General features: G+C 41.7%; 1 protein-coding gene across 1 annotated transcript in view; it reads right to left on the reverse strand.

Moving 5' to 3' along the window:
• Positions 1 to 480: 480 nt before the first annotated feature.
• LOC133481923 (uncharacterized PE-PGRS family protein PE_PGRS54-like) overlaps positions 481 to 15,272 on the reverse strand; it is a 63,239-nt gene continuing 48,447 nt past the window's right edge. The window contains exons 37-60 of the mRNA XM_061781289.1: positions 14,828 to 14,938; positions 14,518 to 14,649; positions 14,291 to 14,425; positions 14,066 to 14,191; positions 13,863 to 13,988; positions 13,596 to 13,748; positions 12,642 to 12,782; positions 12,408 to 12,524; positions 12,166 to 12,288; positions 11,929 to 12,063; positions 11,189 to 11,311; positions 10,936 to 11,010; positions 10,706 to 10,831; positions 10,587 to 10,622; positions 7,802 to 7,852; positions 6,920 to 6,946; positions 6,022 to 6,069; positions 5,457 to 5,543; positions 5,286 to 5,342; positions 4,711 to 4,779; positions 3,968 to 4,012; positions 3,125 to 3,160; positions 2,481 to 2,552; positions 481 to 1,847 (exon numbers count right to left, since the gene is read on the reverse strand). Of these exons, the coding sequence (XP_061637273.1) occupies positions 1,804 to 1,847; positions 2,481 to 2,552; positions 3,125 to 3,160; positions 3,968 to 4,012; positions 4,711 to 4,779; positions 5,286 to 5,342; positions 5,457 to 5,543; positions 6,022 to 6,069; positions 6,920 to 6,946; positions 7,802 to 7,852; positions 10,587 to 10,622; positions 10,706 to 10,831; positions 10,936 to 11,010; positions 11,189 to 11,311; positions 11,929 to 12,063; positions 12,166 to 12,288; positions 12,408 to 12,524; positions 12,642 to 12,782; positions 13,596 to 13,748; positions 13,863 to 13,988; positions 14,066 to 14,191; positions 14,291 to 14,425; positions 14,518 to 14,649; positions 14,828 to 14,938 (2,195 nt within the window). The 3' untranslated portion in view covers positions 481 to 1,803. The remainder of the gene's footprint in view (positions 1,848 to 2,480; positions 2,553 to 3,124; positions 3,161 to 3,967; positions 4,013 to 4,710; positions 4,780 to 5,285; positions 5,343 to 5,456; positions 5,544 to 6,021; positions 6,070 to 6,919; positions 6,947 to 7,801; positions 7,853 to 10,586; positions 10,623 to 10,705; positions 10,832 to 10,935; positions 11,011 to 11,188; positions 11,312 to 11,928; positions 12,064 to 12,165; positions 12,289 to 12,407; positions 12,525 to 12,641; positions 12,783 to 13,595; positions 13,749 to 13,862; positions 13,989 to 14,065; positions 14,192 to 14,290; positions 14,426 to 14,517; positions 14,650 to 14,827; positions 14,939 to 15,272) is intronic.

Consider the following 15,272-nt stretch of genomic DNA (forward strand, 5'->3'; position numbering starts at 1 on the left):
CTCCATAAGTGAAAATGCTTTTATCATCTTTACTTGGCATTTGCTTCCTCCCCCTCTCACTTTCCTCCCACGCTCTGCTTCAGCAATAATGTGGCGTTAAGAAGTGTGCTCTAGTTCTTGATCCTAGGGCTATTTTCATGAAAACATGTCACAGTCATGTTATTGAGATGCAGGACTTGCCTGAAATTGAAAACAATTAAGAGAATTCATATCTCCATTAATTTTTCCAAGGTGTATTTGGCCTGCTGAGTGGTTAGGAATGCAGCCTGCAAGCTGAGGTTTGATTCCAGCAGCGAGCAGTCCTCCAGTCTTATGTAATGCCTTCATCATGGCCCAGTGCTTTATTATTTCCAGATGGCCCAAAAAGTTGTCGTTACCCAACTGAGGCGAAGGGACATCTTAGTTTGTTTCATTATTAAAACAATTGTCTACTAATGGCTCATGTACTTAAGATACATCATGAATTGAAACAGGAAGACATGTTTTTAACACATTTTATTTATGTATTTAAAGAAGCAAATGCAATGGCAGGATATATTAAGTGATGTGTGTGTGCATGTATGTGTCGAAACATAAAAAAAAAGTGCAAAACCACAAAGTTCCTCCTTATAGAAATAGTTTTAAATAAAGATGAAGTGTATCCCACGGCACATGTCTGACCCAGTGAAGTTCAAAGACTGTTCTCATACAGCTCAGAGTGGATGAACCAATGCCAGCAACTTTCATATTAGTACAAAATACAGTACACAATTACAGAAAGAAAAAGGGGTCACTTGGCAACAGCACCCATGAACCTTTGGTCAATTAGGCTTTTTCCACTTTTTTTTTGTCCTCTGAAGCAGCTCAAGTAAATGAACAATGGGGCTTGGATACACCCATTAAATAAAAGTTATTCTGAACTACAATTAATTAATAAATGCAAAGGGACAGGTCTTATTGTTATTATAATTGTGTGAAAATGCAGTAAGATATGAGTTAGCTTGAATGAATGTTATTACATAAATGTAAATAACTCCTGAAATGATGCTTGAGGAAAAAGGATCACGAAGCAGATGCACAAATATGCAAACTTTCCAGATATACACTGGAGGAATAAAAGTATAAATGGCAACACTGTTTTCGAGACTGATCTCAATAAAGCATTTGTCAAAATTGGAAATGCTTGGGCATATACAGTAGAATCAGCAAAAAAAGTTAATGAGAACAGATGGGCTGGGTGGAGTCTGATTTGCCACTACTTTATACCCATTGGGGCTAAAAATAGCAGCGAGGAAGAAGGAGGAGGGTCCGAGACAATGCTGTGATTTGGCCACAAAAAGCAGCCTTCTCACAGGTCAGAGAGGTGGTGCGCTGCAACATTTCAGCTCGCTTTGCATTATGATTGAAAACGGAGTGCTTCAGCGTCCTGCACAGGTCACATTGGCAGACCACCTTTGCAAGGACTCTTCGCCCTGTCACCATATGTCCAAGCCACATGAAGGACGCATAACTGTTTGTATACGAATGAGCATGAGCTGACACGTTATATTTGAAGTACACTGGTGCATAAAAGGATGCTTTAAAGCCGAGTTACGTTCACACATTTATGATTGAAGGCACTGTCAGTAATAAATGCCACATCGGGGGGGGGGGGGGGGGGGGGGGGGGGTAGTACAAAAACTCTTGGTCGGTGGGTTTGCATAAGAGCAGACGAAGTCAAGTAAGTAAAAACAACATTGAATGTTTGTGTTCTAAAATGTACATTCTAGTTCATGCAGTAGCACCATGGTTTTCTTCAGGCCACATCACACATCAGGAGGACATCTACTTCCTCCTGCCGCAGTATCTGCCCTGGCACGCTCCTGCTGCTGTGGCAAACAATCAGCACGGACAAGGCGACATGTTAGTATTGAAACATCTTAACAACAGATCAGCATCTTTGTTGCAGATTAACAAAAGTGTGGCCCCATGACTTTTGCGGCATCCCCAAAACACCACTTTTATTGGGGGAAACTAGGACTGACTGCATGTATTTTGTTTTTTCTTTGGCTTTTGTTGTGTTAAGCATAATTTGGACGTTCCAAGTGAAGAACATGAGAAGGGACTACAATTATCCAGTAAGTTACATGACTTAATCAGACTCCTTCAAAGCAAATTTTAATGAGATGTGTAAAAACTGACCAAGTTGAATGTTTTCAAATCATTTATAACATCAGTTTCAATATTTTGTTGGCATTACGGTAAATAAATATTATAGTTTTCAACATGAAGCCATTTAACTTTGTTGCACAGTAGCATTCAGATCATGAATACATTTTTTTTACATTTACTGTGTGAGGTGTCTTTGAGTATCCAGAATAGATATTTTAGTTATTATTACCATTAGTCTAAAGGCAAGAAAATAATGTCAGTATTTTTTAAGATGTTCAATGTGGGATATACTGTAAGTCTACACACACATTGTACATTCAGGATGTTTTTGTGAACTGCAGGTCTGTTACCTCCATAGGCTCCTCCTCCTCCACCACCCAGGAAGCCTTGCAATGGATTCCCAATGTACTTGGCTGCTTTGGCTGCAAAAACAAACACATGAGTGTAATAAACTATGATTGTTTTACTGATTTGACAGTACCACCGTCTTGATATTTTGTAACCCAAGTTGATGACGGCTGATGACTGACTAAAAAATCACGATGCTATGGACTAAGACTACAAGACAAGATAAACAGTTGGCAAGGGGCCTGTTGGTATTAATATTAGAACAATCCAAATACAGAATGATGTTATTGGTATTGGCACTGTAAACTGTTGTTAAGTGGAGGAGAATACGGTTGGTTCCAGATGCCCCAACACGATAAAACTAAGAAAGCAGACGTGCTCTCCTTGAAATAATCCCACTAGAAATAATCTCCAATGTTCAGGAAAATACAGATTATCATGCATACACACACTGGTTGTGTCAAGCCATCTGCACTGTTGAGCTCGCACACACAGGCATGCACAAACGCACACACACACACAGACTGCATGGATTTCCTATTTCATCCAGATAATCTAGTATTTCGCAGGGAGGGAAATTGGAAAATGAACAGAGGTGCTGATTATATTGCCAGAGTTATCAACGTAATAAATGGTTGCCAGGTACCTTGTTGAGGGGTCAGTGGGGCTGGGACATATCCACCTGTGCAGGGTCAGGGAGAAGAAGAAAAAATACAGGTAAATGGATAAACAGCTTTATGTTAAAGGAGGTTAGTATTTTATCTCTGTTTGTTGGTAGTGAGCAGGATCACACAAATACTAATTAAATGATTCCCCTTTTAGATAAGTACAGAGGAAGGACCAATTCACTATTTAACTGTATCTATCTGTTTAAACTGTATACTGTATCTATGACATTATCCGGTATGTTTCACCATTCCTGTAGGTGTTGCTAAAGAGTATTACAAAAGGAGGACAACAGCTCATCATAGCCCAAACTATCCATCCATCCATCCATTTTCTGAGCCGCTTCTCCTCACTAGGGTCGCCGGCGTGCTGGAGCCTATCCCAGCTGTCATCGGGCAGGAGGCGGGGTACACCCTGAACTGGTTGCCAGCCAATCGCAGGGCACATACAAACAACCAACCAGTCGCACTCACAGTCACACAAACTAAATATTCAATAATCAACATAGAGTAACCTCTTGCCTTGAGCTTTTTGTGCTTGTGCTGCCCAATGGAGCGTTATTATAATTCAATATATTGTATAGGATTTCCTCAAACTGTACATATTATTTATATGTATATATAAGTATATTTGGTACAATCATAATTGAACATGTTGGGCAAGACCTACCATGTTACATACAGTAAATTCGCACAGATGACATATGGCTTGTTGATGCTATCTGTGTCATGATCATGTGCCATGATCAGTCTATGTGTAACACTGACAGGAGCCTGCTGATAGGCGAGGGGGGAACTATTACACAAATTGAGGTGGTCCTCACCTGGCTGAGGCTGATAGCCACCACCACCTCCAAGATTTCCATAGCCTGTTCATGTTATAAGACAGGTACAGCATTTAATCAATTGTGGACAGAGCATTGCAGAACATAAATAACATTTTGTCATTTGTTGTCTTGTTATCTCAACTAAACTCACTCAATAACCTGAGTCAAGTTTGTTCTGGTTTACTTTTGCTCAAGTACGTCAGGAATCGCCTGTTCTTGGCGTTATCTTCAAACAGTCGCACTTTGATGCTATGCAATGAGCACAGTGCAACATTAATCGAAGTCCGATAGGAAATGATGCCATGCTCTTTGTCCAAACTGTAAATCACTGCAATGCGCAGGCATCTTTCATGTCTTGTCTACTACAATACTCCTTAAAGTATGCTTAGAGTAAAGTCATTTTACTTCAAATGCATTTAAGTCTACTTAGGAAAATTAACAATACAGTATATTTTTTGTAATGTTAGGTTATCACGTAGAAGCAAAACTGTGAATCTTAAATCATAAGAAATATGCATTTAAAAAAACAACAACAACAACAAAAAACTTTTTGTCATACGTGACATTTCGGGTGATGTCAGTTGAGTCAAAAAACAGCCCTGGCCATTATTTGTAGGAAATGCTAGTTCACGTTTCTTTGATTACTCTGACAATTATAATTGTATGCCACCTTCAGCAGTTCAAGAGTCCAGCACATATTTTAAAAACACTTTTAGCTAAGGCGCTAGTATAAAAGCTACCTGGTTTTGGGGCTTTAGCTCCTCCCCCAGCACCACCCACTCCGACTGCAGCAGGATAAGGAAAACCACCTGGAGAAAAGGAGACTTGCTTCAAATTTGAAAATGTGTCAAATGTTCTTCAGCAGTTACTCTCCTCATCTCATTGGCTTCACACCATTAAAACAAGACTTATCAGTTCCCTGTACAGGAAATGCCACAGTGATGGCTTCCTCCTGACCAACTGTCACTTTGGTCACTGGGCAGAACATTGTTTGTTTTGTTGTTTATTTGTACATGTGCAATAGCCTCTCCTCTCACGTACCCTGTCCATACCCACGTTGATATGGACTGTATCCCACTAAATTGTGGTGACACAAAAAAGGGACGTTATTGTCCAGGAGGTTAACCAGCCTGCCACAGAAAGTGCTTAGTTTGTTTGTGACTCCCTTTACTAAACACAATTAAAGCAGTTTTTCCTCTTCAGATGGGCAATTGAACTTGTGTCTCTTGTGTGGCCAAAAATCCACATTTGATGCTGAACTAAAACACAACTCAAATTACAGTACAGAAATGCATGTGACGTCACGACATCTAACCTTGATAGCCTCCTGCTGCCAGGGGGATTCCTGCTCCACCTCCTGCTCCCCCAATGACTATGAGAGGGGGAGAGAGACAAATAAGCAGTAAATACAGATACAGCATTCTACAATTTTGTTGAACTAGTAGATAAGTAATGGATGTCAGATTTTTTGCATATATATACACACTGGGAGGTGTCAAGGGCTTTGCACCAGGCAGCACTGCATCTCCTGTTTCAGTTCCAGTTCCAATACCAGTTCCAGCCCCATAAGGAACTATGGAATAGAATACAATATGTGTTTACTGTGTACTGTGTTATAAAAATAGTTAAGTCACACCAGTCAACTGTATACTGTAATTCAGAAATATTGCAGCAAAACAATATAATCAGGTGCATAGTCTCAATTATAAGGGCAAAGACATGCATATACTCTTGCATATACATTATAATTTAATCATTGACAAGAAGGCAACAATTGTTATGGATATGGAAATGCATAGAAATACCATGTTATTATGATCCAATAATATAGTATATATAACTATGAATATACTGTATGTATAAGATGATTCATATTACACTAGTGAAAATGAGACTCTAAGTCAGAGTGCAGTGATATAGTGCATGACCGCTATCTTAATTCAAATACTGAACACTATATTAGCCGCACAGGAATAGGGACAAGATGGTCACTACAGCTTGAAACACCAATAATACAGTTGTGAAGTGAAACTACCAAATGGATAACTTGCCTCCATAAGGGTAACCAACTCCGCTTGGACCAACACCTGTTCCAGCACCTGTTGAGCAGAAGGCCAGTAAGAACTGTACAAGTCTATTTAATCGGAAGATTAGGTTTTATGATAAGCATCTGAAGTGTTTTGATGTGTTATTGCGTTCAATGCTGCTTTTCATGAAATGGAGGAATGAGGAAAGAAGTATTGACTGATTTTGTTAAACTGCTTGAAATTTCTAGGTTTCCTATACATATCTAATTTGTGGGCATAAACGTTTTGGTTTCATTTGTTTTGTTTTTCGTCTTGAACTCTGTCTCATTAGAAAACACAGTCACAATAGCAGTAGAAAATTTGCGTATGTGTAAAGTAGTCATAAACAATATTTAAATATGTAAAGTATAATATACAGTATATAGTGTATTGATCTTCTGTACTTTATGTGATTGGATTTGGTGCTTTGCCGTCTGTGACAACCCCAACACTGACAGAGCTGCTTTCTTAGTCTATGTCTCCACCATGTGGCAAAAAATAAGAATTGCATTCCCAAAACATCCAAGTACAGGACAATGGTTGCTGCAAGATGAGACTTTTAACTTATCTTATACTACCTCACAGTATATTATCTAGGCTCCATCCAGTTTGAAATCTATTATGATGTTGTCTTCAAAGCACTCACTCCTCAGTAGGCAGTGACTGTACCTGCCATTTGATGATTGCTATGACATGCTGTGATGTATTAATCAATGTTTCTTTTCTTTGATTAAGGTGAGAGCGTGTACTGTATTAATGTTCAACAAAGTGCTATTTCTAGTTTTCATCTGAAAAATCAGAAGGCTTGTTCAAATTTGAGATTTTCAGGAATGTTTGATGGCAAGTCCTAATTGTAATAAAAATGAGAGATGATCACACTTACCAGTCGGGCTTTGACCTTTTGTACCAGCTAAAAAATAGACAGATATCGACATAGTTAAGCTCGAGCATTAAATATGATTATTAAGATGCATTTACAGAAAAAAAGTGTCTTTTTAAAGTAGTTAAGGAAAAGGGTGTTTTAAAGGCAATTAATTGAATGTGTAATATTTATTAATCTACTATATATCTGTCAACTTGTTGTTTAAGATAATATGGGGCTATGGAAGAGAAAGTAATTAAAAAATTGTAAAGCAAATATTCTACAGCAGGAGCATCACCATTCCAGTCGCTATCTGGAACAATAAATTGCGTGATGTGCTGCACACTAGCGCCATAAAAGCATGAAAAACTCCTGCTGTAGAATTTGAAGAGTAGCACAGCTCAGCATCAGGAAAACCAATTCTCTGTGTAAACCTAACAAACAATGAACAAGAAAGCAACAAATTACATTGTCAGACCATTGACATAAAAGGCCCTGTTTTCATGACCGGTGTTAATCCGGTGTGGCGGGCAGTGCAACTGTGCGCCACGGGTGAGTTAGACCGGTGTTGGTAATTTCGGGGACTAGCGCACCTTGGCTGATCTAAAAGAGGAATGTCTTGAGCTGCTATGGGTGTGTTTACAGCAGACTAAATTTGCTTCACTGATACCCTTTGGTATACTCTCTGCCCAGGGTTACGGCAGTGTCAGCCCCTACTACATGTCATTTGCATGCCAACATCACAGTGGGTGAGACTGTCATTATTGAGCCTTATAAACTTTGCCTGGTCTACTACCATTCTGCAAGAACACCATCTTTCTAGCATTCCCCTGCCCCCCAAGCTCAATGCAGACTATGAAGGGATGGATGAAAGAAAGACTGCAAGCAAACAGTTGGTCTTACTGGGCTTTGGTAGCTCTGTGGCCTTGCTATTTGTGGCAATAGGTGTGGGCCCTGCCAAAAGAAAGGGAGCACAGATGGTTTGACCAGAAAAGTTAGAAGGTTAATGCTGCCACAGCTGGGAGGCTGTAAGCTAAAGGTGGTAAGGAGAAGAAGCATAAAAAGAGGGCGGTGTTTTGTCATCATTTAATGATTTATTTGACTTACTTTGTGTTGAATGGATATAAATTAAGTGCTGCAAAATGTTTAAATGATATGCTTACTAATATGAAATTACAGGGGTACCTTGATTTAAAAATTGCATTTATTCTGTGACCAAACTCATAACTAACTCGTTTAATCCCAGCCATTTTAGAGGATTTTGACCGATCTTTCAAGGCACACAGAATATTGTGTTCTATGGCTATATAAACATGACACCCACCACAAGAAATATTACACTTCCATCTTTCAAACAAAAAAAAAAGTTTATTTCTACCTTTTTCCGTTCTTTACTAATTAGCGGTAGAACATAGGTAAATTATACCAAAATTATAAATTGTATGATGCAGTGCTACCATCTAGTGTCCGTTTTTATGGGCATTAAAAATTGCTCTCAGGCCTAATACTATGGTGAGGAGTGACGTCAGCCCCCTCTGAAGCCTATGGCGCAAAAAACCGTAAGAGATCTAAAACTACGTCTTTGGGATTAGGTGATCAAGTTTTAAAAGATGTAAAACTACGTTTTTGGTATTAAATGAGCTAAAAATACCACCAATATTTCTTATATATATTTTCCCCATTCATTTACTTCTGCTTATCCGAGGTCGGGTCGCGAGGGCAGCAGCTTAAGTAGGGAAGCGCAGACTTCCCCCTCCCCACCCACTTTGTCCAGTTCTTCCGGGGGAATCCCGAGGTGTTTCAGGCCAGCCGGGAAACAGTGTCTCTCCAGCGTGTCCTGAGTCGTCCCTGGGGCCTTCTCCCGGTGGAACATGCCCAGAACACCTCACCAGGGAGGTGTCCAGGTGGCATCCTAACCAGATGCCCAAGCCACCTCATCTGGCTCTTCTCTATGCAGAGGAGGAGCGGTTCGACTCTGAGCCCCTCCCGGATGACCGAGCTTCTCACCCTCTCTCTAAGGGAGAGCACCCTGCAGAGGAAACTCATTTTGGCCGCTTGTATACGCGATCTTGTTCTTTTGGTCACGGCCCACAGTTCGTGACCAGAGTCCACATCACTGCAGACGCTGCACTGATCCTCCTGTTGATCTCCCGCCACTCCTCCCTCACTCGTGAACAAGACCCCGGGATACTTGAACTCCCGTATCAGGACGTCTGGTACCCTATACCCCCAGAGTACCCTACACAGGACTCCCAGAGGAACACGGTCAAACAACTTCTCCAAGAGCACAAAACACATGTAGACTGGATGGGCGAACTCCCATACACCCCTGAGGACCCTGGCGAGGGTGTAGAGCTTGTCCACTGTTCCACGGCCAGGACAAAGAACACACTGCTCCTCCTGAATCTGAGATTCGACTTCCTGACGGGCCCTCTGCTCTAGGACTTCTGAATAGACCTTACCAGGGAGGCTGAGGAGAGTGATCCCCCTATAGTTGGAACAGACCCTCCGCTCCCCCTTCTTAAAAAGGGGGACCACCACCCCGGTCTGCCAATCCAGAGGCACTGTCCCCGATGTCCATGCGATGTTGTAGAGTCAACCAAGCAACCCTACAACATCCCCAGCACTTCAGGAACTCTGCGCGGCTCTCATCTGCGCGACTCTGCTTTCACCTGGGATGGCGTGTCGTTAGAATTGAGGTATTCGAAGTATTTGGCCCACCGACTCACAACGTCCCGAGATGAGGTCAGCAGCACACCATCGCCACTATACACAGTTTTGATGGTGCACTGGTTCACCCTCCTGAGACAACTCCAGACTGGAAGAGAGTCCAACCCCTCTCGAGAAGACTGGTACCGGAGCCGAAGCTGTGTGTTAAGGTGAGCCCGACTATGTCCAGTCGGAATTTCTCGAGCTCAAACGCCAGCTCAGGCTCTTTCCCTTCCAGAGAGATGATTTTCCACGTAACTAGAGCCAGCTTCTGTAATCGGGGATCGGAGCACCAAGCGCCTTCGGCCGCTGCCAGGCTTGACAGCACCCGACCCCCTTGGCCCCTCCCACAGGTGGTGAGCCCATGGGAAGGGGAACACATGCTGCCTTTTCAGGCTGTGCCCGGCCGGCCCCCATGGGTGCAGGCCCTGCCACCAGGTGCTCGTCATAGAGCCCCACGTTCGGGCCTGGCTACAGATGGGGGCCCCGATGACCCGCATCCGGGTAAGGGAAAATGTACTTCAATTATTTTACTCATCATAGGGCGTCTTTTAGCCGTGATTTGTCTGGTCCTTCACCCAGAACCTGTTTTCCATGGGTGACCCTGCCAGGGCATAAAGCCCCAGACAACTTAGTTCCTAGGATCATTGGGACACGCAAACCCTTCCACCACGATAAGGTGATGGCTCCAGGAGGGGGTTATGTGTTTTTAATAAAGAAATATAGCACAGTATGTTATAAAGGCAAATTATAATAAAAGAGATTATAAAGAATGAAACTTTTTGTAAAATGTAACTACTGTACATACTGTAGTTTTCGTGTGTTGGATGTGTGTCTTTAAGGGGCGTGGCCTCGTGGGTGACATCAGGAGCTGTAGTCGTTTAGTCTGCTTGGGTGCGTTTTGTATTTGTGTGCTTGACTGTCAAAACTCATAAGTTGGAGCACTTGTCTCCAAGAACAAAAACCAACTTAACAGTACCTGGACCAGGAGTTCCAGAAGGACCTACATCCTTTGCTGTAGAAAGATTAGCAAGAAGATTAGTGACATGTACAAAAAAGGTCATGTGAGAAAATAAGGGCGTGTCATCAAAGTCTCACATGGCTTTCCAGCAACAGTAACGCCGGTGTCACCTGGCACAGCAACAGCAGAACCATCAGGAAGGCCGCTAACTGCAGTAAGTGGTGTCGCTCCCGGCACTCCAAGACCCACTCCAGAAACGTCGCCTAACAGAGGTCACAAAATAAAACGCTGCTAATAACGAATAATTTTTTTCTTGCATCAAATGTACCATATTTTGCAGCTTTTGGAGCACCAGAGTACTGATCACCTCCAACTGCTCCTGGCCCTACTCCTCTTGCTCCTGTTGCTGCTCCAATTCCTGCTCCACCTCCTGTTGAAACCCCTTATGCACATAATCAGACTGCATTATATTTCATTTAAGAAAATACCTAGACTCTTAAAACAGGGTAAAAAAGAGATGTGTTATAAGAGGTGTTCAATTTTAAAATTGTGTATATTAAGATCTGGATGGGCTATGTGTCTGGATGTTTTAAAAAATTTATGTGTTTTATTTCTTTTACCATATTTGGCAGCTTTTGCAGCAGCAGAGTATTGAGCACCTCCAACTCCTCCTGGTACCAAACCAGGCACTCCTCCTACTCCTGTTCCTCCAAGTCCTCCTGTTCCTAGTCCTGCTCCTGCTCCTGTAATGCACAATTAAGAGAAATGAAACATTAAATCAAATTTAAATAGCAATAACTGTAAAGACAAGCATGACTATAAATGTTTCTAAATGTGCAGTAAATTCAACCCTCAATTTGAGGGCTATAGACCGAACTCTACGGTGAACAGCAAAAAACAGTGACATCCCACCCTAAAAATAATAATTGTTTAAACCGTAATCCCAAACACATTTTGAACTCATTTTACAACGTTACCATTAAAAATAAATGGCTTACACATGATTTGACCTAAAAAAAAAAAACAATGCAGCGCAAAAACGTGGCGAAGTCTTCGTAACTTTGCTGACAACCGAGGCTAAACTCAGCTCCTCCCCAACATTTATCTTAGAACAGTTGCGATGTAGCTCTTCAACATACTGTACTTTCTTTACACCAATTACTACTTGTGGCATCTTAGGATGCTAAAAGAGCCCAAATATATGGCAAAATTCTGCAAATAGGTGTATTTCTTTCAACAAACAGCTGAGCATAGGTTCCACAGGAAAAGTGAATAGGTAAATTCATAAGATCATTTTGTGAATAGCAAAGGCAGGGGGTTCACTGTATGTTAATGTATAATATTTATTTCCCCTTCTGACCGTATTTGGCAGCTTTTGCAGCAGCAGCAGCAGCAGCAGCAGCAGAATATTGTCCTTCTCCTGGTACCAAACCAGGAACTCCTCCTACTCCTGTTCCCCCCAGGCCTCCCATTCCTAACCCTGCTCCTGCTCCTCCTGTAAACCAAAGTTTAGATGAATACAGCATGTTGGTAAAAAAAAAAAAAAAAAAAACAAAAACAAACAAATACATGGTACTATTATTTTAATTTCCTGTACCATATTTAGCAGCTTTTGCAGCAGCAGAGTATTGACCACCTCCAACTCTTCCTGGTAGAAAACCAGGTACTCGCACTCCTGTTCCTCCCAGTCCTCCTGTTCCTAACACAGTGCCTGCTCCTCCTGTGAACCACAACAATTAAGATGGATTCAAGCATACTGTTTAAACTTAAAACTAGATTAACAGTTCCACACACATCTGATCATGTGTATAATATATTACTTTCTTTTATTGATCGTACCATATTTGGCAGCTTTTGCAGCAGCAGAGTATTGTCCATCTCCAATCCCTCCGGGTACAAAACCTGGTACTTGTCCACCTGTACCTCCCAGTCCTCCTGTTCCTAAACCTGCTCCTCCTGTAAACCATAACGATAACAATTGATTCAAGCAGATTGTTTAAACTTAGACTAAGAATTCTACCCACTTTTGATAGTATGTACAGATACAGTATATGACTTCTTTATTGACTGTACCATATTTAGCAGCTTTTGCAGCAGCAGAGTATTGTCCACCTCCAACACCTCCTGGTAACAGACCAGGTACTCTTCCCACTCCAATACCTGCTCCTCCCAGACCGCCGGCTCCTAACCCTGCTCCTACTCCCCCTCTAACGCCTAATTGAGGAAAATTAAACAGTGTAAATCCCTACAACAAATCGTAAAAACAAACAACATTATGTACAGTATCATGCAAGTATAAAATGAAGTTTCTAAATGATGATTTGATTTATTTAGGGGAAAAAATTGCAACCTGAACCTAATAGGTTATACCACCCTTGGCAGTAAGAACTCTAATCAAGCGTTTGCAATAACTACTGATGAGTCTTTCGCATTGCTGTGGAAGAAATATGGCCCACTCTCCTTCACAGAACTGTGTTCAGGCAGTCATATCGGATAATGGCTCGGACTTCGGTTTGCTGAAGACCAAGACCCTCGCAAAATTGCTTTGTAACCTTCTGCAGACTGATATAGATATCACTTTCTGCTTATTTGTTTTTGAATTTCTTTGGCTTGTGACATGATGCATTTCTTTTGGAGATCTTGTAGTCTACTTAAATTTGTCGGACAGGTAGTGACAGGTTATTTCTTGATTCAGCTAATCTGGTGATAAACAGACCTGGGTGTGGCCAGTGAAGTTGAACTAAAAAACTGTGGTTAATAGGTAACTCGTGATTTATCAGGGGCAGGTGGGGATGACTATTTCACCACATACTGTATGGCCAGACAGGTTGGGATTTTTATCCCTTAATGAATAACATTTGCATTTAAAAACTGCATTTTGTATTTACTTGAGTTGTCTTTGTGAGATATTAAAATTGGCTTGATGATCCAAAACAATAAGTGTGATGAATATATATATATATATATATATATATATATATATATACACACTTTTTCATGGCACTATATGTGTGTGTATGTAGATACCATATTTAGCAGCTTTTGCAGCAGCAGCAGCAGCAGCATATTGTCCTCCTCCAACTCCTCCTGGTACCAAACCAGGCACTCCTCCTAATGTTGCTCCCAGTCCCCACGGGTCTCCTGCTCCCAAGCCTGCTCCCAACCCTGTTCGTGCTCTTCCTAATCAAGATAAACAAAGCATGTTGTAAAAACTTTAAATGGGAATAATAGCTACAGTACATAGATAAACAGGATTTTAACTGTGTATTAGATCTTTACAAGTGTTCCGTTTACCATATGTGGCAGATTTTGCAGCAGCAGAGTATTGAGAACCTCCAACTCCTCCTGGCACTAAACCAGGAACTCCTCCTGCTCCTGTTCCTCCCAGTCCTCCTGTTCCCAACCCTGCTCCTGTTCCTCCTGTAACTCAACATTAAGGGAATGAAAAAAGTAAAACACACCACTCTTCTCAATGTGCAATGTTTTATTTCCTGCACCATATTTGGCAGCCTTTGCAGCAGCAGAGTATTGTCCACCTCCAACTCCTCCTGGCACCAAACCAGGAACTCCACCTACTCCTGGTCCTCCCAGGCTTCCTGTTCCCAACCCTGCTCCTGCTCCTCCTATAATGCACAATTCAGATGAATTAAGCATTATAATTAACTAGAACACTTCACTATCAGTTGTACATACAGTTGTATTATTTGCTTCATTTATTGTACCATATTTAGCAGCTTTTGCAGCAGGAGAGAATTGTCCGCCTCCAACTCTTCCTGGGACAAAACCTGGTACCCCTCCTATTGCTCCACCTGTTCCCCCCAGTCCTCCTGCACCTCCTAACCCTGCTCCAGCTCCTCCTGTAAGCCAAAATTGATGGAAATAAAAAGGTTTGTATAAATGTAAATGGAAAAACTTTCTGAATCTGCAATATCAGTTTTATTTCCTGTACCATATTTTGCAGCTTTTGCAGCAGGGGAGTACTGTCCACCTCCACCTCCTCCTGGCACCAAACCAGGTACTCCTCCCACTCCTGTTCCTCCCAGTCCTCCTGTTCCGAACCCTGCTCCTGCTCCTCCTATAGCTCACAATTAAGATAAAGCAGGCGTGTTTTTTACACTTTAATTAAACCTTTGCCTATCAAGGAAATACATTTAAGATGAAGGACAAATTAAGAGTTCTACTACAGAAGAATCATTCCTGCAGGTTTATAAAATATACCATACCATATTTTGCTGCTTTAGCTGCTGGTGAATACATACCGGTCCCTGGAAATCTCAGAACTCCTCCTGGCACTGCAAATGGTGCTCCTCCGGGCACACTGCCTGGCACACCACCTGGCACCCCTCCTGGTACACCGCCGGGTACACCTCCTGTTGAGCATTTATAAATGCTTTCATAATGAACAAAACCTTATTGGAAAATATTTGAATTTATGTTATGATATATCATGGTATTCGCCCTGGATATTTTCTACCAAATCATTCAACGAAAATTGTGACTGGTAGAAAGCAACTGTACAATATTTAGCTGCTTTAGTCGATGGTAAATATCCACCACCAGGTACGCCACCAGGTACGTCACCTGGTACGCCACCAGGTACGCCACCTGGTACGCCACCTGGTACACCTCCTATTAAGTAGACACTTTGTAAGATCTTGTTGATTGTATAAAGACTGACATGATTTTACACATGAAACATGGATA

This window comes from Phyllopteryx taeniolatus, chromosome 8 (assembly GCF_024500385.1).
Source record: "Phyllopteryx taeniolatus isolate TA_2022b chromosome 8, UOR_Ptae_1.2, whole genome shotgun sequence".
Classification (NCBI taxonomy): Eukaryota; Metazoa; Chordata; class Actinopteri; order Syngnathiformes; family Syngnathidae; genus Phyllopteryx; species Phyllopteryx taeniolatus.